This window comes from Ranitomeya imitator, chromosome 2, assembly GCF_032444005.1.
Source record: "Ranitomeya imitator isolate aRanImi1 chromosome 2, aRanImi1.pri, whole genome shotgun sequence".
Taxonomy (NCBI): domain Eukaryota; kingdom Metazoa; phylum Chordata; class Amphibia; order Anura; family Dendrobatidae; genus Ranitomeya; species Ranitomeya imitator.
In genome coordinates this window covers 374,975,921-375,003,497 of record NC_091283.1, presented here as the reverse complement: position 1 = coordinate 375,003,497, position 27,577 = coordinate 374,975,921, and the positions used below count along the sequence as shown (strand labels likewise).

Below are 27,577 nucleotides of genomic sequence, written 5' to 3'. Positions count from 1 at the left end.
AAATGTTCATTTTTTTTCCTTCCACATTGCTTCAGTTCCTGTGAAGCACGTAAAGGGTTAATAAACCTATGCGGCCACACGCTCCGATCTGAGTGCCGGCCGCAGCGCTGGGTATTGCCATGCGAGACTCATCCGAGTTTCGCGCAAGTGAGTGTGAGCCCTTAGAACTAAGTGCCAATTGATTGTTTCTGAGGGGGAAAGGGTTAAGTTACTTTACTTTATTTGTGTTGTGTTATTCGTTTTCCTTTTTCTGGTTCATAATGTGCTTTAATTCTATGCTTGAACTTTGTTTTGTATAATTTGTGCAAAAAAAATACATGGGCACATTTTTATTTATTTTATTCACTTTTATAGTGCCATTAATCCACAATACTTTACAGAGATCATAATCACTGTCCCCATTGGGGCTCACAATCTAGATTCCCTATCAGTATGTCTTGATTTTTTCCTGTTGCTGTGTTAGAGACCCTGGGGAATTATATCTATGGTAGAATATTCTCCAAATGACACAATAAAGTTTGATTGTCCGCCGCTCTAATGTCCCTGCATGCTCTGTCACACAGCCGTCACATTCACTATATACAGACGTCCCCTACGTCATCCTCACAGCACTGTAAATCTCAAATCTCTGTAGTTGAGGCACAGACACTCTTCGCTCTGCTCTGGTGAAGCAATGACCTGTTGCCGGTACATGCACATTACAGGACTGGTGATGAGCGAGTGTGCTCGTTACTCGAGATTTCCAAGCATGCTCGAATGTTCTCCAAGTATCTTGGGCATGCTCATAGATTATGTTTGTGTCGCAGCAGCTGCATGATTTGTGGCTGTTAGACAACCTGAACACATACAGGGGTTGCCTGTTTGTTAGGGAATCCCCACATGTATTCAGGCTGTCTAAGGCTAGTTTCACATTTGCGTTTAAAAATGCAGCGCTTTAAACGCAAATGCATGTGGTGAAAAAACGCATGTAAACGCGTTAAAACGCCGCGTTTTTTAGACGCATGCGTTTTTGCATGTTTTACTACAAACGCGGCATTTTGACGCGTTTACATGCGTTTTTTCCTGTGTTTGCGTTTTTAAAACGCATCATGAGAAGTGTCTGACAGCTGCCAATCATCAAAATCAACAAGAAAACCCACTTTAAACTGAAATAGCTAGGGTTAGGGTTAGGATCCCTAGTAACCCTAGGGATCCTAACCCTATCCTTAACCCTAAGGGATCCTAACCCTAAGGGATCCTAACCCTAAGGGAGCCTAACCCTAACCCTAAGGGATCCTAACCCTAACCCTTAGGCCATTGTTGGTCGGAGCAGAAAGTCCAGCACTTTATTTCGGCGCTGGACCTCCCGCAGACATCGCTGAATCTGCGTGTGTGACGCCGATTCAGCGATGTCTTCACTGGTAACCAGGGTAAACATCGGGTTACTAAGCGCAGGGCCGCTTTACGACTGGCCGGCACTCACAGCCAGTGCAGGAAAGCACAGCGCCGGGGGACAGACACCGGAATGTAAGTATGTGGGTTTTTTTTTTTTTTTTTTTACGTTTACACTGGTAACCAGGGTAAACATCGGGTTACTAAGCGCGGCCCTGCTCTTAGTAACCCGATGTTTACCCTGGTTACCAGTGAAGACATCGCTGAATCGGCGTCACACACGCCGATTCAGCGATGTCTGCGGGAGGTCCAGCGCCGAAATAAAGTGCTGGACTTTCTGCTCCGACCAACGATGGCACAGCAGGATCCAGATCGCTGCTGCCCTTCAAACTGAACGATATCGCTATCCAGGACGCTGCAACGTCACGGATCGCTAGCGATATCGTTCAGTGTGACGGTACTTTTAGGCTGCTGTCACACTAGCAGTATTTGGTCAGTATTTTACATCAGTATTTGTAAGCCAAAACCAGGAGTGGGTGATAAATGCAGAAGTGGTGCATATATTTCTATTATACTTTTCCTCTATTTGTTCCAATCCTGGTTTTGGCTTACAAATACTGATATAAAATACTGACCAAATACTGCTAGTGTGACGGCAGCCTTACAGTAGCTTGCCAAAGTATTCAACCCCCTTGGCATTTGTCGTGTTTTGCTACCTCACAATCTGGAATTTCTCTGTTGTTTTTTTGAGGGTTTGTATCAGTCCATGTAATGAAAATGTCTACAACTGTGAACATTTGGTTTTAGTTTTGCTTATGAAGCAAACAACAAATAGGACTAAATTACTGAAAACTTTAGTATGCATAAATATCCACTCCTCTAAAGTCACTACCTTGTAGAGCCTCCTTTTGCAGCAATTACAGATGCATGTTGCTTTGGATAAGTCTCTGTGAGCTTTCTACATATTGCCACTGGGATTTTTTCCCATTTCTCAAGGCAAAACTGCTCCAGCTCCTTCAAGTTAGATGGTATCCTCTGGTGAACAGCAATCTTCAAGTCTCACCACAAATTCTCAATTTGATTAAAGTCTGGGCTTTAACTAGGCCACTCCAAAACATTTACACATTTCCCCTTACACCACTTGCATGTTGCTTTAGCAGTATGATTTGGTTTATTATCTTGTTAGAAGGTGAACTGTTATGATCCGGTGACCTTGGAGCTGCATGAGAACTTTCACTGGAGAAGGTGGCCCCTATACTGACCGCAATCCTGAACTTAACACCGCAACTAGAAGTAGCTGTGGAGTGTACCTAACACACCTAGACACCTCGTCACAGCCGGAGGACTAAATACCCCTAAAGATGGAAATTGGAATACTATCTTGCCTCAGAGAAAATCCCCAAAGGATAGACAGCCCCCCACTAATATTGGCGGTGAGTCGGAGAGGAAAAAACATACACAGAAAAACAGGATTTAGCACAGGAGGCCAATCTAGCTAGATAGGACAGGATAGGACAGAGTTCTGTGCAGTCAGTACTAAAACCCTTCAAAACATCCACAGCAGAATATACAAAAAACTTCCTACATCTAACTAAAGATGTAGGAGCGTAAATCTGCTACTCCAGTGAATCCTACAATCCGAGCAGGAATAAAACTGAAACAAGCACACAGCAGTGTGCCACAGATACAAAAACCAAACACTTATCTTTGCTGAATTTGGCAGCAAGCAGGAGAAGCCAGAAAGTGATCCAACACTTCACAAGGAACATTGACAACTGGCAAGGGCTAAAGGATCCTGCACACCTAAATATCCCAGTCAGAATTGTAATCATCCGATACACCTGGCCAGGACTGCGAGTCAAGACAACTGCATTCCCACCTACAACCACTGGAGGGAACCCAAGAGCAGAATTCACAACAGTACCCCCCCCCCCCCTTTGAGGAGGGGTCCCCGAACCCTCACCAGGGCCCCTAGGACGATCCAGACGAGCCAGATGAAAGGCACAGACCAAATCAGTAGCATGGACATCAGAGGCAAAAACCCAAGAATTATCCTCCTGGCCATAACCCTTCCATTTGACCAGGTACTGAAGCTTCCGCCTCGAAAAACGGGAATCCAAAATCTTCTCAACAACATATTCCAACTCCCCATCAACCAACACAGGGGCCGGAGGATCAACAGAGGGAACAACGGGCTCCACATATTTCCGCAACAAAGATCTATGGAAGACATTATGGATAGCAAAAGAGGCCGGAAGCGCCAGTCGAAAAGGCACCGGATTAATAATTTCAGAAATCCTATAAGGACCAATAAACCGAGGCTTAAACTTAGGAGAAGAAACCTTCATAGGAACATGACGGGAAGACAACCAGACCAGATCCCCAACCCGAAGCCGGGAACCAACACACCGACGACGATTAGCAAAACGTTGAGCCTCCTCTTGAGACAACACCAACTTGTCCACCACATGAGCCCAAATCTGCTGCAACCTGTCCACCACAGAATCCACACCAGGACAGTCAGAAGGCTCAACCTGCCCAGAAGAAAAACGAGGATGAAAACCAAAATTACAAAAGAAAGGCGAAACCAAGGTAGCAGAACTAGCCCGATTATTTAAGGCAAACTCGGCCAATGGCAAGAAGGCCACCCAATCATCCTGATCTGCAGACACAAAGCTTCTCAAATAAGTCTCCAAGGTCTGATTTAGTTCGCTCGGTCTGGCCATTTGTCTGAGGGTGAAATGCAGAAGAAAAAGACAAATCAATGCCCAGCCTAGCACAAAAGGCCCGCCAAAACCTAGAAACAAACTGGGAACCTCTGTCGGACACAATATTCTCCGGAATATCATGCAAACGAACCACATGCTGAAAGAACAACGGAACCAAATCAGAAGAGGAAGGCAATTTAGGTAAGGGCACCAAATGAACCATCTTAGAGAACCGGTCACAAACAACCCAGATAACAGACATCTTCTGGGAGACCGGAAGATCAGAAATAAAATCCATCGAAATACGAGTCCAGGGCCTCTCAGGGACTGGCAATGGCAAAAGCAACCCACTAGCACGGGAACAACAAGGCTTGGCCCGCGCACAAGTCCCACAGGACTGCACAAAAGAACGCACATCACGTGACAATGAAGGCCACCAAAAGGACCTACCAACCAAATCTCTGGTACCAAAAATGCCAGGAAGACCGGCCAACACGGAACAGTGAGCCTCAGAAATCACTCTACTAGTCCATCTGTCAGGAACAAACAATTTCCCCACAGGACAGCGGTCAGGTTTGTCAGCCTGAAATTCCTGAAGAACCCGTCGTAAATCAGGGGAAATGGCAGAAAGGATCCTGCACACCTAAATATCCCAGTCAGAATTGTAATCATCCGATACACCTGGCCAGGACTGCGAGTCAAAGACAACTGCATTCCCACCTACAACCACTGGAGGGAACCCAAGAGCAGAATTCACAACAGTGCTGTTATGATCCGGTGACCTTGGAGCTGCATGAGAACTTTCACTGGAGAAGGTGGCCCCTATACTGACCGCAATCCTGAACTTAACACCGCAACTAGAAGTAGCCGTGGAGTGTACATAACACACCTAGACACCTCGTCACAGCCGGAGGACTAAATACCCCTAAAGATGGAAATTGGAATACTATCTTGCCTCAGAGAAAATCCCCAAAGGATAGACAGCCCCCCACAAATATTGGCGGTGAGTCGGAGAGGAAAAAACATACACAGGCAGAAAAACAGGATTTAGCACAGGAGGCCAATCTAGCTAGATAGGACAGGACAGAGTTCTGTGCGGTCAGTACTAAAACCCTTCAAAACATCCACAGCAGAATATACAAAAAACTTCCTACATCTAACTAAAGATGTAGGAGCGTAAATCTGCTACTCCAGTGAATCCTACAATCAGAGCAGGAATAAAACTGAAACAAGCACACAGCAGTGTGCCACAGATACAAAAACCAAACACTTATCTTTGCTGAATTTGGCAGCAAGCAGGAGAAGCCAGAAAGTGATCCAACACTTCACAAGGAACATTGACAACTGGCAAGGGCTAAAGGATCCTGCACACCTAAATATCCCAGCCAGAATTGTAATCATCCGATACACCTGGCCAGGACTGCGAATCAAAGACAACTGCATTCCCACCTACAACCAATGGAGGGAACCCAAGAGCAGAATTCACAACAGTGAACCTCCGTCCCAATCTGAAATCTCTGACAGACTGAAACAGGTTTTGCTCAAGAATATTCCTGTATTTTGTACCATCCATCTCCCCTATGACAAGTTTCCCACTCCCAGCTGCCGATAAATATCTACACAGCATAACTCTGCTACCACTATGTTTCGCTGTGGGGTTGGTGTTCTTGGGAGTGATGAGCTGTGTTGATTTGGCACCAGACATAGTGTTTACCTTGGTGGACAAAAAGTTCTCATCTGACCATAGCACCTTTCTCCATACATTTAGGGAGTTGTCACGACACAGCTGTCAGATGACCAGGGGCTTCTTCCCTGTCCTTAACACTAGGGGGCACCCTAGCTCGCCCTACTCCCCGGGATACTTCTGAAGGTGAAGATGCCGGGGCCTCAATTCTTGCTTTATCTCCTCAGTTAGCCCTTTGTCTGTTCTGTTTCCACACCCAGGGAAGAGGGGTACACCAACCTGACAAACAAGGCAACACAAACAAGGGTTAACAGAAAACTCCAGGCATACAAAATATTCACTTACATATAACAGACGAATGCAGCGGGGCGTGGAGGTAGGCAAATAAACCAAAATAGAGAAGGACAGGGAATTACCATGCATACAAACCAAGCAACTGTCACAGATAACTCCTCCAACTCTCCTTCTCATATGAACTCCTCTCCCTCCATTAGCCATGCAGCAAATGCTAGCTCTGACAAAGATTTGTAACAGAGCCCAGATTATAAAGGGAAAAATGAGTGGCTAACTGAGCTCAGTTGTGAGCACAGGGATTTCCAACATGGCCGGTTAATCCCTGTTCTGCCAAGATAAATAAACACATTTAAAATGAAGGAGAAGTGCTTCTTCGCAGCGCCGGACTAGGAGCAATCAGATGCTGCGGTCTTCTGGCTTCACACTGTCGTGGTAACCTCGTGACAGGGTTTTGCTCAAAGAATATCCCTGTATTTTGCACCATCCATCTTCCCCTCAGCACGGATCATTTTCCCTGTCCCTACTGCCGAAAAACATCCGCACTGCATGATGCTGCCACCACCATGCATCACTGTGGAGATGGTGATGATGGGGCAATGATGTTGATTTGGTTGGTTTAGTAAATGGCACAGGAAAGTTGGAAAACATATTTTCTTGGATCTGTGAAGAAGCTGGGGGATTATACATATGTTACTGGACTGCTCTGTCAGAGGGCTTAAAGTTGTGGTTTTCTGATATCTACTGCGATATTTACAGCTGTGGATTTTGCTTTTGAATTTGTGCCTTGATTGGTCAGTAGCAGAAATTTCCATAAAAACGTTTAATTTTGGTATGTTTTATCAATGTAATCAGCAGTGCCTGTAGTGGTCATGCGAAGGTCTGACCTGGAGGAGCTATCATGAGATATTCAGATATTGTTCCATCTCATACAAAGAGAGAGAATAAAACAACTACATGTTTTATCTTCTCATATGTTTTCCCTTATTATCTCCAGTAATTATTTTTTCCCATGTGATCCTATATTATGTTACATCGGCTCATCTTCTCCCCTTTCAGGTCCCTACAACATCGGATCCTCTCAGTGGAGATCTTCTGTATAAGAGAATTCTCCTGCTTGCTCATCAAGGATGGATAGGGACAGGGACAAGATGGCAGAGAGGATATTCCACCTCACCCTAGAGATCCTCTACTGGCTTACTGGAGAGGTGAGAGATTCTGATGACGTCACATTACGTCATTCTTCTCTATGGGAATAACAGATGGACAGAACTGGAGAGGTGAGGACTCTGGAAATGTCTGTAGTGAGATTTATTAATGTGTCTCTCCATAACCAGGATTACACAGTAGTGAAGAAGACCACTAGTGAGCCCTGTCAGGCCCCTGTGTCTGAAGGATGGGGAAGACCCCTGAGCCCAATCACGAAGCCTCCACCTCACCCCCTGATACATGAGGACATCAATGACCAGAAGATCCTAGAACTCGCCTATAAGATGATTGAGCTGCTGACTGGAGAGGTGACACTGCTGGGAATGCTGGGACATTATACAGTAACGCTATGGAGGGATCGAAGAGATGACTATATCATTGTATGTGTCAGGTTCCTATAAGGTGTCAGGATGTCGCCGTCTATTTCTCCATGGAGGAGTGGAAGTATTTAGAAGGACACAAGGATCTATATAAAGACATCATGATGGAGGTTCCCCAGCCCCTCACATCAACAGGTAATAGATATGACTACATACCCTCTTGCATTGTAGCAAGGCTTCTGGTATGTCATTTTAGGATACTTTAATCTATTTCCAAGTACTTACAGTATATTGTTCACCTTGTTTGGATTTCCCATGCGGGGCAGATGTGAAAAGGAATTCAATAGCACCGCCATCCAGAAAGATTGATCATACAGAGAGATTAATTAAATAATTGTAGCTTTTTGTCAATACAATGATGGATTTAAACCCGGAAAAGAGCTTTCCTCCAATGTATTGCACTGAATGTAATACCTATGAGGGATTCTCCGTTTCAGGATTGAAGTCCTTTTTTTCTGCTTTTCTGGTATGGATACCTGTTTCCCAATAAAAATCACTTGATACCTTTTATGATGTGACAGTCCTAAGAAATATAGTGTAGAGCCATATGCAAATAAGACTGGAAGTGCCCCGGGGCAATCCAATACACTTAGAAAAAGCAAAGTATCTTGAGAAATTTCCAGGATTTACTGATTTACATATAAATTATAGAAGCTAGAAGCGCCGGTTGGCGAGAAACTGCCGTCGTCATCGATGTGTTCTGTCTCCCCCTGCTAACCGTTGGGTTAACAGAATAAAGAAGAATTTTATGGACCAGTGAGTGCGACCCTTTTCTTTCTATTTTGCCACATTACCTGCTTTCAAAATTTTCCTGGGTGAGCACAAGATCCTTCTGTGCGGCTCCCACTGACATCTTTTCACACAAGGACTAATCGGTGGTTTGTGAGCATATGGTGCCAGTACATTTATTTGCCAAAATACCGCGCCGTTCCCATTTTTAGCAGGTAAAGTCTAGGTCGGCAGATTGGACCTGTGGCAGGAACTGGGTGTATTGTTTTTTTCTAGTTTTCTGTACACTGACAGAGTAAGTATTCAATGTGGCAGGTGTGGAAAACATTACTAGGCAAGGATCCATGGGGATTTTCACACTCCTCCATCATGCTCGATACTGTCCACCTGCTGCATTAAAAGGAACCTTGTTGTTGATCTCCAAAAAAAAAGATAATTTTCTCATAGCTAAAATAATCTATCGCTTCCTCACTTTACAGACACCAATCCTCCCCCAAAAAGGATCATTTTTGTACCACTTGTTAAAAAGCCATTGATTAGTCCAATACCTACATACTGTGTTCATAGAAAGCCGAATGAAGAAATCCTCAAACTTATGGTCAAAAGGAAAAAAATACAGAAAGGATAAATATTTCAATAAAATTACCTTTATTAAATAACAATGGTAAACGGCAGCACTACATCAAAAAATGTGCCCGTACTCGAAAAAAAATCAATAACACAAAAATTGATAAAAACATACAATGACAAGAAAGGAACAGTGCACCAAAAAGAGGGGTAAAAACACATAATTTACAATCATGTAAGTAATGCCCCAAATAAACTAAACGGGGGAAAGAGGATTAGAATTATCAGATATCAATATTGCCAATACTATTTGCGCAAAACAAATTATAATTTTTTTTTTTATATATATAATATGCATATAACCTTAAAAATGTTGAGGAGCACTGGAGTTTATTCTTATGCACTGTAGACGGCTATAAAGTAATATAAATGAATGAATGTAGTGGGCATGTACCGAAATGTAACCTTGCAGTAGTACACAGACAATAAAACAATGAAAGAAGTGAACACAGCATAGGTGCATATGTGAATAAAATGCTTATGTGCAATAACAGTGGTACAGGGGCCATAGGAAGGCCTATACTTTTAAGGTCTGTCGGTTCAAGTTCGCACACCCCGACGCGCGTTTCAAAATATCTTCCTTCGTCAAGGGGTCAAATTTTCGAATGGTCTACTATTCATGCACTGAGCACCTATATGTCATTTACTATATATATATATATATATATATATATATATATATATATATATATATATATATATATACACACACACACACACACACACACACACACACACACACACACACACACACACACACACACACACACACACACACGGGTATTCTAGAATATGCATGTCCACGTAGTATATTGCCCAGCCACGTAGTATATTGCCCAGTCATGTAGTATATTGCCCAGCTACGTAGTATATTGCACCGTAGTATACAGCACAGAGCCGCGTAGTATACAGCACAGCCACGTAGTATATTGCCCAGCTTTGTAGTATATTGCACAGCGACGTAGTATACAGCACAGAGCCACATAGTATACAGCATAGACACGTAGTATATTGCCCAGTCACGTAGTATATTGCCCAGTCATGTAGTATATTGCCCAGTCATGTAGTATATTGCCCAGTCATGTAGTATATTGCCCAGTCACGTAGTATACAGCACAGAGCCACGTAGTATATTGCCCAGCCACGTAGTATATTGCCCAGCCACGTAGTATATTGCCCAGTCACGTAGTATACAGCACAGAGCCATGTAGTATACAGGACCGAGCCACGTAGTATATTGCCCAGCCACGTAGTATATTGCCCAGTCACGTAGTAAATAACACTGCCCACGCAGTATATAAGGGTATGTGTCCACGTTCAGGATTGCATCAGGATTTGGTCAGGATTTTCCATCAGTTTTTGTAAGCCAAAACCAGGAATGGATAATAAATACAGAAGTGGTGCATATGTTTCTATTATACTTTTCCGCTAATTGTTCCACTCCTGGTTTTGGCTTACAAATACTGATGAAAAATCCTGACCAAATCCTGATGCAATCCTGAACGTGGACACATACCCTAACAGTGGCCACGTAATATATAGCACAGCCCACGCAGTATATAGCACAGCCCACGCAGTATATAGCACAGCCCACATCGTATATAACACTGTCTATGTAGTATATAGCAGCCACGCGGTATCTAACAGAGCCCACGTAGTATACAGCAGTGTGGGCACCATTTCCCTGTTAAAAAAATAATGAAAATAAAAAATAGTTATATCCTCACCCCTTGGCATCCACCGAAGCTCCGGCGATTTGCGCGCGGCTGCCGCCATCTTCCGTTCCCAGGATGCATTGCGAAATTACCCAGATGACTTAGCGGTCTCACGAGACCGCTAAGTCTTCTGGGTAATTTCGCAATGCATCGCCGGGAACGGAAGACGGCGGCCGGCGCGAGCGGCTCTTCGGACTACGGAGGGTGAGTATAGCAGGTTTTTTTTTTAATTATTATTTTTAACATTACATTTTTTTACTATTGATGCCGCATAGGCAGCATCAATAGTAAAAAGTTGGGGACACACAGGGTTAATAGCGGCGGTAACGGAGTGCGTTATCCGCGGCATAACGCGGTCCGTTACCGCCGGCATTAACGCTGTGTGAGCGGTGACCGGAGGGGAGTAGGCTGATTGGTCGTGGCTGTTTTGCCGACTTGGATTTCCATAACAGAGGCCGCGACCAATGAATATCCGTGACAGAAGGACAGACAGAAGGACAGAAATACGGAAGTGACCCTTAAACAATATATCTCTATATATATATCTATCTATATCTATCTATCTATCTATCTATCTATCTATCTATCTATCTATATATATATATATATATATATATATATATATATATATATATATATATATATATATACAGTGGGGCAAAAAAGTATTTAGTCAGTCAGCAATAGTGCAAGTTCCACCACTTAAAAAGATGAGAGGCGTCTGTAATTTACATCATAGGTAGACCTCAACTATGGGAGACAAACTGAGAAAAAAAAATCCAGAAAATCACATTGTCTGTTTTTTTATCATTTTTTTTGCATATTATGGTGGAAAATAAGTATTTGGTCAGAAACAAACAATCAAGATTTCTGGCTCTCACAGACCTGTAACTTCTTCTTTAAGAGTCTCCTCTTTCCTTCACTCATTACCTGTAGTAATGGCACCTGTTTAAACTTGTTATCAGTATAAAAAGACACCTGTGCACACCCTCAAACAGTCTGACTCCAAACTCCACTATGGTGAAGACCAAAGAGCTGTCAAAGGACACCAGAAACAAAATTGTAGCCCTGCACCAGGCTGGGAAGACTGAATCTGCAATAGCCAACCAGCTTGGAGTGAAGAAATCAACAGTGGGAGGAATAATTAGAAAATGGAAGACATACAAGACCACTGATAATCTCCCTCGATCTGGGGCTCCACGCAAAATCCCACCCCGTGGGGTCAGAATGATCACAAGAACGGTGAGCAAAAATCCCAGAACCACGCGGGGGGACCTAGTGAATGAACTGCAGAGAGCTGGGACCAATGTAACAAGGCCTACGATAAGTAACACACTACGCCACCATGGACTCAGTTCCTGCAGTGCCAGACGTGTCCCACTGCTTAAGCCAGTACATGTCCGGGCCTGTCTGAAGTTTGCTAGAGAGCATTTGGATGATCCAGAGGAGTTTTGGGAGAATGTCCTATGGTCTGATGAAACCAAACTGGAACTGTTTGGTAGAAACACAACTTGTCGTGTTTGGAGGAAAAAGAATACTGAGTTGCATCCATCAAACACCATACCTACTGTAAAGCATGGTGGTGGAAACATCATGCTTTGGGGCTGTTTCTCTGCAAAGGGGCCAGGACGACTGATCCGGGTACATGAAAGAATGAATGGGGCCATGTATCGTGAGATTTTGAGTGCAAACCTCCTTCCATCAGCAAGGGCATTGAAGATGAAACGTGGCTGGGTCTTCAACATGACAATGATCCAAAGCACACCACCAGGGCAACGAAGGAGTGGCTTCGTAAGAAGCATTTCAAGGTCCTGGAGTGGCCTAGCCAGTCTCCAGATCTCAACCCTATAGAAAACCTTTGGAGGGAGTTGAAAGTCCGTGTTGCCAAGAGAAAAGCCAAAAACATCACTGCTCTAGAGGAGATCTGAATGGAGGAATGGGCCAACATACCAACAACAGTGTGTGGCAACCTTGTGAAGACTTACAGAAAACGTTTGACCTCTGTCATTGCCAACAAAGGATATATTACAAAGTATTGAGATGAAATTTTGTTTCTGACCAAATACTTATTTTCCACCATAATATGCAAATAAAATGTTAAAAAAACAGACAATGTGATTTTCTGGATTTTTTTTTTCTCAGTTTGTCTCCCATAGTTGAGGTCTACCTATGATGTAAATTACAGACGCCTCTCATCTTTTTAAGTGGTGGAACTTGCACTATTGCTGACTGACTAAATACTTTTTTGCCCCACTGTATATATATATATAGGATCTCACCATCATTCAGTCTGACTGGTATTATATGAAGATATGAAGAGATAGAAGAATTTGCACAAGCTTCATACACAGAAGATTTGGCGTTGGTTCTCCAAGATGTTTGGAACAACCTCCCTGCCAAGTTCCTTCGAAAACTGCTTGCAAGTGTTCATAGAAGAACTAATGCTGTTTTGAAGGCAAAATGCGGTCTTAACAAATATGTATGGTATCACACAAATGTTATTTAGATATGTATTTTTATTTATTCATTTTGCATCTTATTAACCCCATAACGACTGCCGATATACCTTTTTAAGGGTGGACATTAAGGGGCCTTATTCCTCAGCGCCGCTTTTAATGGCAATAAGTAATAAGGGAAGAGGGCTGCCCTTCGGCGGCAATCCCGCAGGTGTCAGTTGTACATAACAGATGGCACCCTACTATATTTGCCCTGGCCTCTTTTGGAGCCGATCGGGCCTATTAACCCCTTAAATACTGCTGCCCATCGCGACAGGCCCCCCACTATGAGAATCACGGGTTCCTATTGTTACAATGTTACCCTGAGGTCATGTTATGACCCCAGGATACAATGGCCTGTGAGATCCTACTAAAAGCAGTTTCTACAATGGGGTCACTTTTAGGGGTTTTCTGCTGTTCTGGTACCTTTTTAAAGGCTCCGCAAATGTCGCACGCAAACTAATCTAGAAAAATATGTGCTCCAAATAGCGCTTCTTCCTTCTCAGCCCTGACATGTGGCCCAACAGTAATTTCTGGCAACTTATGGGGCCGAACCGCATTCAGTAGAATTTGCGCAATTGTGGGGTCTAGTTTCACCTATTAACCCTTGTGTACCTGAAAATTTGGAGCCAATTCAAAAACTACATATTACCACGACAATGTCCTATTTCCACGAGAAAAGTAACTCGAAATAGTCTGGGCTATTTTTGTATGGTTGTCCTGAGGAAGGAGTCAGCGTACTCTGAAAAGCGTCGACAATAAACCTGCAATTTTATCTATTTATCTGCTACTGTCACGGACGTGGTTTGTGGAACCACTGTGCCACGGACTGCGGAGAGCCTGGAGGGGCGTGACTAAGCAAGCACCAAACTGTTCACTAGAGCCTCTGATGGTGAGGTTAGACTTGGCTCCGATGAACACCAGGTGCCACTCCAGGACAGACCAACGGACGCGCAGCAGCTGGACCCAGTAGGACAGACTGGATGGTGCAGCAGGCATAGTTGGTATCAGAGTGCAGCAGGCAGGATCTGCATCAGGGTGCAGCAGGCAGGATCTGCACCAGAGTGCAGCAGGAACTGTTACGCAACTTAGACTGCAGAACAGGAAGGTTGCTCAGGCACCTCCCCAGTGAGGAGGAAGCAGTATATACATAATGCCCCACAGCCATTGGCTGGGGAGGAAATAGCAAGTGCATGCGCTGGCCCTTTAAAACGTCGGGAGCACGCGCATGCCCTAAAGACATGGCTCGGAGCCTGGCTGGATGCTCTGCTGGACGCATGCAGACCATGGGGAAAGAACTGACCGCAGCGTGGGTGAGTGAAGTGACATGCCAGAGACCCTGCCTGTCAGAGCAGGGATCCAGTGTGGTGCTAACAGCTATAACTCATGTCATAGCTCCAGAGAGCACAGAAACACTTCCAATACAGCTACTTTTATTGATATTCTATGCAAGCTGCTGCATCTGGTCTCTAGGCTCTTTGCTTGTGCACTACACTGCGGATTTGATGGAATTCCACGCGTCCAAAAACGCTGCGGATCCGCATCAAAATCTGCAACGTGTGCACATAGCATAAGTGTTGTGTCTCACACAACCTCACAAGGTGAGCAGTTTTACCTTTCATTAATCTAACTTTTAACCTGTATAAAACCCTATTGTGCTCTTAATTTCTTTATATTTCCACGTCTCAATGTTCTAAAATTCCACGAGGCACCTATGAGTTCAAAATACTCACTACACCCCTAGATGAATTCCTTGAGGTGTTTTGTTTCCAAAATGGGGTCACTTGTGGGGGTTTCTGCTATTTTCACATGTCAGGGGTTCTTCAAATGTGACATGGCATTCACAATCTATCCCAGACAAATAGGGCTTTTTCGAGCCCTGCCATGTGCCCCAGCAAACGTTTTTGACCTCATATGGGGTATCGTCGCGTTCGGGACAAATTGTGTAACAAGTTATGTTGTCCGCTTTCTCTTGTTATCCATTATGAAAATTACAAATTTGGGGCTAATACATTTTCGTGAACAAAATGACGATTTTCAATATGATGACATGATGTTATCAAATTCTGTGTAGTACCTGTGGGTTCAAAACGCTCACTATACCCCTGGAGATAGTCCTTGAGGGGTGTAGTTTTCAAAATGAAATAACTTGTGTGTTTTTTTACTGTTTAGGTACATCAGGTGCTCTGCAAAGGCAACATGACACCTGCAGACCATCCCATCAAAGTCTGCATTCCAAAACGTTATTCCTTTGTTTCTGAGCCCTGCCAGTAGTTTACCTCCATATATGGGAGGGCTCCATTTTCTCCTGTTACCCTTGTGAAATTAAAAAAATTGGACTAAAAGTACCTTTTTGTGGGTAAAATCTTGATTTTTTTTTTTTGATTTTTTTTTTTATTTTCACAGCTCTACTTTATAAATTTCTGTGAAGCACCTGGGGGTTCAAGGTGCGCGTCACAGATCTAGATGCGTTCCTTGAGGGGTCTAGTTTCCAAAATATTGTCACTTGTGGAGGGTTTCCACTGTTTAGGCACATTGGGGGCTCTCCAAACGATACATGGTGTCCGCTCTCGATTCCAGCCATTTTTGCTTTCGAAAAGTCAAACGGTGCTCCTTCCCTTTCGAGACTTGCCATGTACCCAAACATATGGGGCATCGGCATACTCAGGAAAAATTGAAAAACAAATTTTGGGGTCCATTTTCTTCTTTTACCCTTGTGAAAATAAAAAATAGGGCTAAAAGTACATTTTTGTGGGTAAAATCTGTTTGTTTTTATTATTTTTACAGCTCTACTTTTATACATTTTTGTGAAGCACCTGGGGGTTCAAGGTGCTCATCACAGATCAAAATGGATTCCTTGAGGGATCTAGTTTCCAAAATAGTGTCATTTGTGGAGGGTTTCCATTGTTTAGGCACATCGGGGGCTGTCCAAACGAGACATGGTGTTCGCTCTTGATTCCAGCCATTTTTGCGTTCGAAAAGTCAAACGGTGCTCCTTCTCTTTCGAGACTTGCCGTGTACCCAAACAGTGGATTTTTTCCACATATGGGGCATCGCATACTCGGGAGAATTAGCAAAACAAATTTTAAGGTCCATTTTCTCCTGTTACTCTTGTGCAAATAACAACTTTGGGGTTAAAGTATAATTTTTGTAAAAAAAAAAAGTTAAATGTTCATTTTTCCCTTCCAAATTACTTAAGTTCTTGTGTCGCACCTGAAGGGATAATTAACTTCTTGAATGTGGTTTTGAGGACTTTGAGGGGTGCAGTTTTTAGAACGGTGTCCCTTTTGGGTATTTTCTGTCAAATAGGCCTCTTTCAAAGTCACTTCAAATGTGAAGTGGTATCTAAAAAAATGGTTTTGTAAATGTTATTGGAAAAATTAGAAATTGCTGATCAACTTTTAACCCTTCTAGCTTCCTAACAAAAAAAAAAGTTTTAAAAATTATGCAGATGTAAAGAAGAGACACGGGAAATGTTGTTGTTTTTATTTATTTTGTGTAACCAAACTTTTTAATTTCAGGGCATAAGTTAAAAGTTAGAAAATTGCAAAAATGTTTTATTTTCGGAACATTTCTGATATTTTCACAAATAAACACAATTCATAGTGAACAAATTTTATGTAGCACAATATGTGACGAAAAAACATTCTTAGGCTGCCGTCACACTAGCAGTATTTGGTCAGTATTTTACCTCAGTATTTGTAAGCCAAAACAAGGAGTGGGTGATAAATGCAGCAGTGGTGCATATGTTTCTATTATACTTTTCCTCTAATTGTTGCACTCCTGGTTTTGGCTTACAAATACTGATGTAAAATACTGACCAAATACTGATAGTGTGACGGCAGCCTTAGAATCGGTGGGATCCGTTGAAGCGTTCCAGAGTTATTACCACATAAAGTGACACTGGTCAGATTTAAAAAGTTTGGCCTAGTCGTTAACCCCATAGTGATTGAGTCAAGTGATAAAATGAATTATTAACACATCTTTTTTTTTTTTTTTTTTAGGCAGTCTTATCTTTACTGCATTTTTTCCTTTCCTGTCTAAAACAGCATGTTGATGTTACTTTGGCTGTCTTTGCTTAAAGAGCTTGCAATAGGTTGGATACAGTCGTAGGAGACCTCAGGGTGTCTTGCTTGTCTTTATAGAGCAATTAGAGGTTTTGGAGAGTTATGTTTTGCAGTTAATTTATTTGTTCCTAATTGAATATTTCATCCTTTTCTTGTGAATTGAAACCAAAACTAATTTTAGGAACTTTGCTCATCTCATGCATATCAGAAAAAAAACATTTTAGCAGCTTGGCCCACATAGGACACTGCAATATATACTGTACCTGAATTAGCCCCTATATTATTTATGGCCTCCACTGGTTTATACTGGACAACCTGACCATCTAATATGAATGGAGGTGTCCCAACTAGCTCCTGACAAAAGATAGGAAAAAGAAGAACTAGACTAATGCATGTAAAGTGAAAGCAGAGGCATCTATCAGCAGTTAACACGTGCACACTTGGCTAACATTTGTGTCTGAGTATAAATGGAGGGGCATTTAGGGTAGACTGCTATTTTAAGTGCGTGACAAGTTTTACTCAGTTGATTATTCAATTTTGCTGCATGCCATTCAATTTGTAAGGATATGTTAATGAAGAAATATTTTAAAAAGCCATCATAAACTTATTTAAAAATGAAAAACCCTCAATTTTATTATTTGCAGGGGTCTACAAGAGAAGCTTGCAAAAACACATGATGTGTACAGATTTCAAAGCAGATGATCATGGTATCGCTCAAGATACATATGAAGAGCATGTTGTTATTCAAGATACTCCACCAGACTTCCTAAGCAAAGATCTACCATATGATCCCTTTGAACAGGTCCTATATTTTGATTCATCCGAGACTGATAGCCTCAATAAAAATAACACAAGTGTTAATAACAGAGTTCAAACAGTGGAGAAACCATTTTCATGTTCAGAATGTGGGAGATGTTACACTCGAAAATCAAATCTTGCTGACCATCAAAAAACTCACACAGGGAAAACTCCATATTCGTGTTCTGAATGTGGGAAATGCTTTACATATAGTTCAAAGCTTGTTGCACATCAGAGAATTCACAAAGGGGAGAAGAAATTTTCATGTTCAAAATGTGGGAAATGTTTTAACCATAAGCTAAATCTTGTTATACATCAGAGAATTCACACAGGAGAGAAACCGTTTTCATGTTCTGAATGTGAGAAATGTTTTACTAAAGAATCAAGTCTTCTTACACATGAGAAACGTCACGCACAGGGAAAGCCATTTTCATGTTCGGTATGTGGAACATGTTTTAATCAGAAATCAAGTCTTATTAGACATGAGAGAATTCACACAGGAGAGAAGCCATTTTCATGTTCTGAATGTGGGAAATGCTTTAATCAGAATTCAGACCTTTTTACACATCAGAGAACTCACACAGGGGAGAAGCCATTTGTATGTTCAGAATGTGGGAAATGTTTTAACAATAAATCAAGTCTTATTGTACATCAGAGAATTCACACAGGAGAGAAGCCATATCCCTGTTCACACTGTGGCAAAAGTTATAGGAACAAATTTCATCTTGATGTGCATGAGAGAATTCACACCGGGGATAAGCCATATTCATGCTCCGAATGTGGGAAATGCTTTAGCCAGAAATCACATCTTGTTACACATCAGAGAAGTCACACAGGTGAAAAGCTATATTCATGTTCACAATGCAGTAAAAGTTACAACGTTAAATTACAATTTCTTGCACATCAGAGAACTCACACGGTAGGGAAGCTATTTTTGTGTACAGAATGTGGGAAATGTTTTACGTCTAAAATAGGTCTCATAATACATCAGAGAAGTCATGTAAGGAACAAATCCCTTGTGTGAGTAGAATATCAAAGAACAATTTTTGTTGACAATAATCACTTCCAAAGGGGAAGGCCAGATTCATGTTCTGAATGTGGGAAATGTTTTTGTTTACAACAAAAATTCTTAACCCTTTGTTGACATTTGCCTTTTATATATGGCTGATGTACGTTCTAACTAGCACTAAGGGTGTGCTGATTGTAACTTCTGCAACTGGGGCTAGCACATATAGCAGCACTTTAGCCATTTGGATGCCACTGTAAATCATAGGAATGCTATTTAAGATGCAAGGGGGAACAATTCCACTGTCCATTGCACCCTGGCTGCATGGGTGATGTCAAGGCTGTACTTTTAAGCAAGCTCAAGCATCCTGTGATTAAGGGTATTTACTGCCAAGATTTTAAAGTAAACCTGTCAGCAGGATTGTGCATAGTAACCTACACACAGTGTCAGATCAGCGCCTTTATACTGAATAAAATGATACCTTGGTTGATTAAATCCATCTTGTGGATGCTTCTTAATCTTTATTTTCAGTTTTGTGTTATTGAGATTCTCGTGTCCTAAGGCGGGGCTGGTGTATGTGGTGCTCTAATTATATATTCATAATGCAGACTGCTGACAGGTCGCTGCTCCCTCACTGACCTGCCCCCTAGTTTGCATAATGATTACCAGCACAAACTGAATAAAAAAACGCTTCAGTGATCTGTCAGCAGTCTGCATTATGAATATATAATCAGAGCACCACATACACCAACCCCACCTTAGGGCACGAGCATATCATTAACACAAAACTGAAAATAAAGATTAAGAAACAACCACAAGACAGATTTCATCAACCCAGGTATCATTTTATTCAGTATAACAGCGCCGAGCTGACAGTGTGTGTAGATTACTATGCACAATCCTGCTGACAGGTTACCTTTAACAAGGTTTTTGCATGAGTCAATTAGTTTTCAAAATTTTGCATTAAAGAAATTTTCATTTACAGGATTGTTGTGCCACACAAATTCCTCTTAAAGGGAACCCATCACCAGAATAAAACTCTTATTAACCTGCAGATATTGAGTTAATCTGCAGGTTAATAGCTGTTGTGAATTCTATTTTGGAACTCCCTCCTGTGGTCATGAATGGTACGTCGGCGAGTTCTGTCCATGGACTCCCTCTGGTGGCTGTGAGTGGAGCTGCTGGTTCTGAGGTTCCTTCCACAGGTGACCTGGTTAATTCTTTGGCTGGCTGCTCTATTTAACTCCACCCGGATCGTTACTCCATGCCACCTGTCAATGTTCCAGCACTGGTTCAGTTCGCTCTTGGATCTTTCTGGTGACCTGTCTATGCCAGCAGAAGCTAAGTCCCTGCTAGTTTATTTTGTTGCTCTTGTTTTCTTGTCCAGCTTGCTAATATGATTCTGTCTGGCTAGCTGGAAGCTTTGGGATGCAGAGTGGCACCTCCCACACCGTGAGTCGGCGCGGGGGTCTTTTTGCACACTCTGCGTGGTCTTTTGTAGTTTTTTGTGCTGACCGCAAAGTTACCTTTTCTATCCTCTGTCTGTTTAGGTAGTCTGGCCTCCCTTTGCTGAAACCTCTTTCATTCCTGTGTTTGTGTATTTCATCTTAACTCACAGTCAATATATGTGGGGGGCTGCCTTTTCCTTTGGGGAATTTCTCTGAGGCAAGGTAGGCTTTACTTTCCCTCTCTAGGGGTAGCTAGCCCTTAGGCTGTGCCGAGGCGTCTAGGCCTGTTAGGTACGCTCCGAGGCTATTTCTAGTGTGTGTGATAGGATTAGGGATTGCGGTCAGCAGAGTTCCCACTTCCCAGAGCTTGCCCTGTGAGTTTAACCATCAGGTCATTCCGGGTGCTCCTAACCACCAGGTCCATAACAAATAGCGTCATTAACCTGCCTGGCACCTGCACTTAGCTGAACGCTGCAGGGAGAAAATTAACTTTCTTCCCCCCCCCCCCGCAACATTCTGCTTTCAGTCAGTTCATACATTGCTCTGAGTGTACAGAGCCACAGCTGTAAACGCACCCCTAGCCTTGGCTGACAGCAAGCCCTAATGCAGAGCAAGTGTTAGTCAGGGTGATGGGCAGGGTTATAACCTCCACTCCGTTTACTCAGAGTGGGGACTAATTTGGCTCAGACGCTGCCCAAGTGACTTAAAAGCTCAGTCTTAAAGATAGGAGGAAGATTTTCCCTGTTTATATCATGAAGGAAGGCGTCAATTGCAAATATATTTCCTTTATGTCTCTCATTTTAAATCTAAGTCTTTTTGATGTAACCTTACTATTAAATAAAACTTCTTAACATCTTCAGTACGTGAGCTGGAGACTTTGACCATATTGATTGTATCCTCATTACCCATCTACTGCTACTTGTACAATCTGCCTGTCGGTCAGTCCAAAAGGCTAATAATCCTGAAGCTTGGATATTTAAGAAAGGAAAAGTGCGGTTTTGTCTTAGGAGAATATCCATGTGTGCAGATAGTGAGTAACTAAATGAAAAGTATACATTTTTTATTTTCATCTGTTCTAGGGAGAATAAGGGTATGTGCACACGTTGCGGATTTACCTGTGGAATTTTCTGCGCAGATTCTTCCTCTCCTGGCAGAAAACACAGTTAAAAATTTGTTTTTGATGCGGATTTTCATGCTTTTTTCATCCGGATTTGTATGCGTTTTTGTAAGCTAAATAAAGATCTATTATTTAACAAAAAAAAAAGATTGTGATGTCATTTCTTGTCCAACCTCTTCATTTACATACTCCATTGAAGAATAATGCTTACACACACAGATAAACATGAGGATGAATGACCTCGGAGAGATCAAAACATCCAACACCGCGGAGACACCATCACGTGTTTCTCAACGCAGTGATCCAGAACACTGCCCCCATCCCTTATGGGAAATATGCAAATGCATGTAGAAAGGCCGCGGAGACACCATCACGTGTTTCTCAACGCAAGCAAGCAGTTTCCTACTCCACACTGATGAGGGGCAAATACCCAGAAACAGCTGTCTGTGGATGGATACCATGTTTTGGCATAGGTGGTTTTCCTTTTTGGATGCTGCCCTTCCCGTGGTTGTTCCTTCCTGGTGAAAGACCTGGCTATTTATTGCTTGCGTTGAGAAAGACGTGATGATGTCTCCACGACTTTTCTACATGCATTTGCATATTTCCCATAAGGGATGGATCACTGCGTTGAGAAACACGTGATGGTATCTTCGCGGTGTTGGATGTTTTGATCTCTCCGAGGTCATTCATCCTTATGTTTATAGTCCTTTTACTAGGCACTGCTCCTAATAGCCAGTTTCCTACTCCACACTGATGAGGGGTAAATACCCCGAAACAGCTGTCTGTGGATGGATACCATGTTTTGACATAGGTGGTTTTCCTTTTTGGATGCTGCCCTTCCCGTGGTTGTTCTTTCTCAACGCAAGCAATAAATAATTGGGAGAGATTCCTTTTTGGCGACGAGGGCCCACCGGCCGCGTCCCATGTGCTGTGCTGGTATCGCTTCATTGATGATATTCTTTTTTTGTGGGATGGGACTGTCCAGCAGCTCCAGGACTTTATGGGTGCTGTGAATAACAACACTCTTAATATTAAACTTACGCATGTTTACAGTGAGGTCGCGGTCGACTTTCTGGACGTCCGTCTTGAGATCGACAACCATCGTCGCATCCAGGCGGATGTCTTCAGGAAGTCGACCTCTGTTAACGCACTGTTGCATGCCTCATCGGCACATGATCCGTCCACGGTTAGGGCCGTCCCGATCGGACAATTCCTGAGGATGCGGCGAATCTGTTCCTCTGAGTCAAAGTTTGAGGCACAGGCCTCTGATCTCAGGGACCGATTTTTGGCTCGGGGGTATAGCCGGCGATCCATAAAACATGGTTATGATCGTGCCAGAAAGACCCCACGTGAGACTCTACTGCATCCACGTGACCGGCAGATTGGCAGGGATGGGGCTGGCACCATTCGCTTTATTTCTACGTACAATCATGAGTGGAATGGGATGCGCTCCATCCTTGCCAAGCACTGGTCAGTTCTTGGGGCTGAGCCCTCTCTGGCGGCCTCCCTTGGCCCATACCCTCAGATGACCTCTAGGAGATGCAAAAATTTGAATGACCTGCTGGTGCGTAGCCACTATGTCCCCAGTCCGAGTAACCCATTTGGTTCGAGGGGCCCCACTTTGGGGTGTTTCCCCTGCGGTCACTGTCTTGCCTGCACCAATGTCCTACGATGCTCTAGTTTCACTTCTACTGATGGAACGAGAGAATTTGACATCAGGGAACGGATTTCATGCGGCACAACCAATATAATCTACTATGCGACATGCCCGTGTCCCATGATTTACATAGGTCTTACCACACGGGAGCTGAGAGTCCGTGTCCGTGAGCATGTCCGGGACATTGGTGCTGCCAAGACAGTGACCGACACGTCAGATCTGAAACCCATTCCACGACATTTTTTGCGGCACCATAAGTGCAATGCAAATCTATTAAAGGTGAGGGGTATTGATGCCTTGCACTTGGGTATTCGGGGTGGGGACAATAAAAAACTTCTAGCACAAAAGGAAACTAGGTGGATAGTTAGACTTGGTACTATGTCACCAGCGGGTCTGAATGAGGCTCTGAGCTTTGCTCCCTACTTATGAGTACTTAACGGCCACACTAAGCAGAATGTGCCTGCCCTCGTCAGAATGCTAAGCAGCTTTAGGCTAGGCAGGGACCAGCATGGGAGACTGGCTGGGAATCCCTGGTACCCTTTGTACTCCTTATTATTTATTCCTTATTTGTGTGTGTGCCAAGGTGTCATCCTCTGCCTCCTTTTGTATTTAAATATATGACCCTTCCAGCCCTGGGCGTCCTTAACCCCTGTATGGTTCGGGATTTTTTGGTTTTAGCATTTGTTTTTATGTTTGTGTTTGTGATTTTAACCTCTGGTTTATTTACATTATTAGTGATAATAATTGATCCGTGGCCTTAAGGTATGCCTTTTGAATATGTCCTTGGCTCCATTTAAGTAACCAGCGTGGATACCATCCAAACCGGGGCAAAGTGGACTCATCAAGACATCTGCTTCAGAGAGAATGGGACAAATATTCTTACTATGAAGACTGTTAAACTGAAGCGATGCACTTTTTCCACTATAATGTGATGCCGATGTATAGAAAACGGTTTAGTTCCACTTTGTATACTTGTTCATTTACCGGTTTTTATTGTGAGCTGTATTTTTGATGGGTCCCCAATTGTCCTGTATTGGTAGCAGCTATGAGTAGTGGATGTGGAGGGAGTAGCTTTTATACTTATATTGTGCACTTTTAGTATTTTCCCTCACCAGTGGCCGTGCGCATTGCGCTGTGATTCGTCCTGTCCCTGTGTGGACCAGCGTCTTAGGGCTCGGTGTGTGCGCTCCGGACTTTTTTTTTTTTTTTTTTTTTTTTTCCTTTGTCCTGGGCGTGCGCACCTGGTCTGACGCTGATTTCCACTGCTGGGACTTGCCGGACACAATGCACATGTGCCGATGGCGCCACTGTGATTGGCTGCTGTGTACCATGTGACCGGGGCCAAGGGCTATTTTAAGGTCCTGTTAGGCAGTACATGGTTATCCCCCTGAGGAAGTGGCACTGGTGGCCACGAAACGTGCGTTGGGGACCATCGCCTGACCGCCCCCCCTACCTCTGTGTAGTGGTAAGTGCTAGCACCCTTTTTCCACCACCATACTTAATGGCATTACTATAGAGTCCCACTGCTTTGGGTTGACTTTGGTTGGATAGTGTAGGTGCTTTTTCTTATGCATACCATTACAAGGGTATTTACATCTGGGGGAGCGGGGGGATGGGCGCTTTTCCAGCATTCCTGGGACATTCATCCTGTGCTCTAGTCATTAGATAGTGTAATATTTTGATATATGTTTTTGTATTATTTATGACAATTAAAGTTTGTTTTATAAATCATTGCTCTGAATTGCTCTCCTTTTGGCAAGCAATAAATAGCCTGGTCTTTCACCGGGAAACGTGATGGTGTCTCCACAGCTTTTCTACATACATTTACACAAACAGAAAGATAGATCTATAGACAGATAGATCTATAGATAGAAATATCTATAAATAGATAATACCAAGCCCAATGTTTAGTAATAACCATAATAAAATTGTACATAAAGAGTTAAATAAAGACACACACAAAATCTGCATTAGGCTGGGGTCACACTTGCGAGAAACTCGCCCCTCAATACCTGGCACTGCCGCCATGCGCTTCGGTCCCGAGTGCCGGCGGTAGTGCGGGTATTGAGGTGCAAGACTAGTGCGAGTTTCCCGCAAGTGTGATCCTGGCCTTAAATGCAATATCTGTTTCATTTTTTTAAAAAAAGGGCGTGGGCTCCAGCACAGTTTTCTGCGCCAGAGAGGGAAAGCCAGCGACTAGGGGCCGATGTTTATCACCTAGGAAGGGGTTAATACCCATGGAGCTTCCCAGGCTATTAATATTGGCTCACAGCTGTATATTTAGCCTTCCCTGTCTATTAAAATATGGGGACCCCCTAAAAAAAAAACCCTGTAATTAATAGCTAGAAAAGGCTATGCAGACAGCTGCGGGCTGATATTAATAGCGTAGGAAGGGGGCGATGGATATTGGGCCCCCCGGCTGCAAATACCATCTCACGGCCGCCCCAGAAATGGCACATCTCTAAGATGCGCCAATTCCGGCATTTAGCCTCTCTCTTCCCACTGCCTGGTAGCAGTGGCATATGGGGTAATAGTTGGGGGTTGATGCCACCTTTGCATTGTAAGGTGACATCAAGCCCAGCTTAGTAATGGAGAGGCGTCAATAAGACACCTATCCATTACTAATCCTATAGTCGTGAAAGAGTTAAATAAAAACACAGCCATAAAAAAGTATTTTAGTGAAATAAAACACTACACAGTTTCCCATCTTTATTGTGCTCCTAATTCCTGCGACGCCCTCGATCTCCTGTTAAAAAAAAATAAACCAACACAAATACTCCCTGTTCCGATATAATCCATTTAATAACGAGTGTCCCACAACGATCTCCCGTGTTCAACTGTCACATCAAGATATGTGACTGCCCTACATAGCCTCCAGTGACACACTGACAGGAGACAATGGCTCCTGCAGTGTTTCACTGAGGGTTCACTGGATTTCATGCTCTCACTTTATGGCACTGCTGTGTGAGAATTTTCTGACGCAGCAGTGCGGCATGTGACAGAATGAACTCCAGTGAGCCACTGCAGGAGGATACCTGCCGTCATTGTATCACCGGAGGCCCCTGGAGAGTGGTCACATCTCCCGATGTGACAGCTCTACACGGGAGATTGTTGTGGAACACTCATTATCAAATGGATTACATCATAACAGGGAGTATATGGTGGTTTATTATATATTTTTTTTTTACAGGTGATCGAGGATGTCGTGAATTAGCTGGTGAGTATGTATTGTATATGTGTACTGTGTACTACTGACAAGGGTTCCACTTTCATCGATTTTGTATGCGGTGGGCTTAATTTTTTACTTACCCACAACGCTTTCACTTTTTTTGCATTCCTGGTATGTTCAGACCACCGGAACTGCCATGGGGACCCCGGCTGCTTGTACGTTTGCTAATCTTTTTTTGGCAGTTTTTGAAGAGGACTATGTTTATTCTGGTAAAAATCATTTTTTGAAACACATTAAGCTTTTCCTCAGGTACGTCGATGACGTGTTCCTCGTCTGGGACGGTACTGAGGAGGATTTTGGATTTTTCGTAAATTATTTGAACACCTCCAATACTATGGGGATGTCTTTTACGTCTGTTTTTGGGGGTCTCAATCTTGAGTTTTTGGATGTATCAGTTACGGTCCAGGATGGGGAAATTTGTACTACCATCTTTCGTAAACCGACTGCCACTAACGCAATGTTACATTTCAACAGTTTCCATCCTGTACACATGAAGCGGTCTTTACCGTATAGTCAACTTTTACGTGTAAGAAGGATCAACAATACGCAGTTAGGGTTTGACAACCAGTCCAGGGAATTATGCGCTAGATTCCGAGAGAGGGGTTACTGTTGTGAATTCCGCTCTTGGGCTCCCTCCGGTGGTTGTAAGTGGCACTTTTGTGAGTTCTGCTCTTGGGCTCCCTCTTGTGGCTTCAAGTGGTATGGCTGCTCCTTGGAGTTAGCTGTCATCAGCTGCCTCCACTTATCGTCTCTTCTGCTCTGCTATTTAGGCCTGGTTCTTTCCTTCAGCCAGTGCCACTTGTAAATGGTTCCTGGTTGGATTCACATCTCTTTGGATTTCCCTGTTATCCTGACCAGTTCAGCAAAGCTAAGTTTTTGCTTGCTCTTTGCTGTCCATAGATTGTGGACTTATCCGTTCTGTGCTTTCTTTGTTTGTCCAGCTTGTCAGTATGAATTAATTCTGTCTTGCTGGAAGCTCTGGGAAGCAGATTTACCCTCCACACCTTTAGTCAGGTGTGGAGATTTTTGTAAACTCTGCGTGGATT

At 43.2% G+C, this 27,577-nt stretch overlaps 1 protein-coding gene across 1 annotated transcript in view; it reads left to right on the top strand.

Moving 5' to 3' along the window:
• The window catches only part of LOC138666613 (uncharacterized), a 180,296-nt gene extending 160,507 nt beyond the window's left edge, over positions 1-19,789 (top strand). Inside the window, exons 33-36 of the mRNA XM_069754809.1 lie at positions 7,184-7,262; positions 7,392-7,571; positions 7,655-7,778; positions 17,921-19,789. Coding sequence (XP_069610910.1) covers positions 7,184-7,262; positions 7,392-7,571; positions 7,655-7,778; positions 17,921-19,098 — 1,561 coding nt within the window. The 3' untranslated portion in view covers positions 19,099-19,789. The remainder of the gene's footprint in view (positions 1-7,183; positions 7,263-7,391; positions 7,572-7,654; positions 7,779-17,920) is intronic.
• The last annotated feature ends 7,788 nt before the right edge of the window (positions 19,790-27,577 follow it).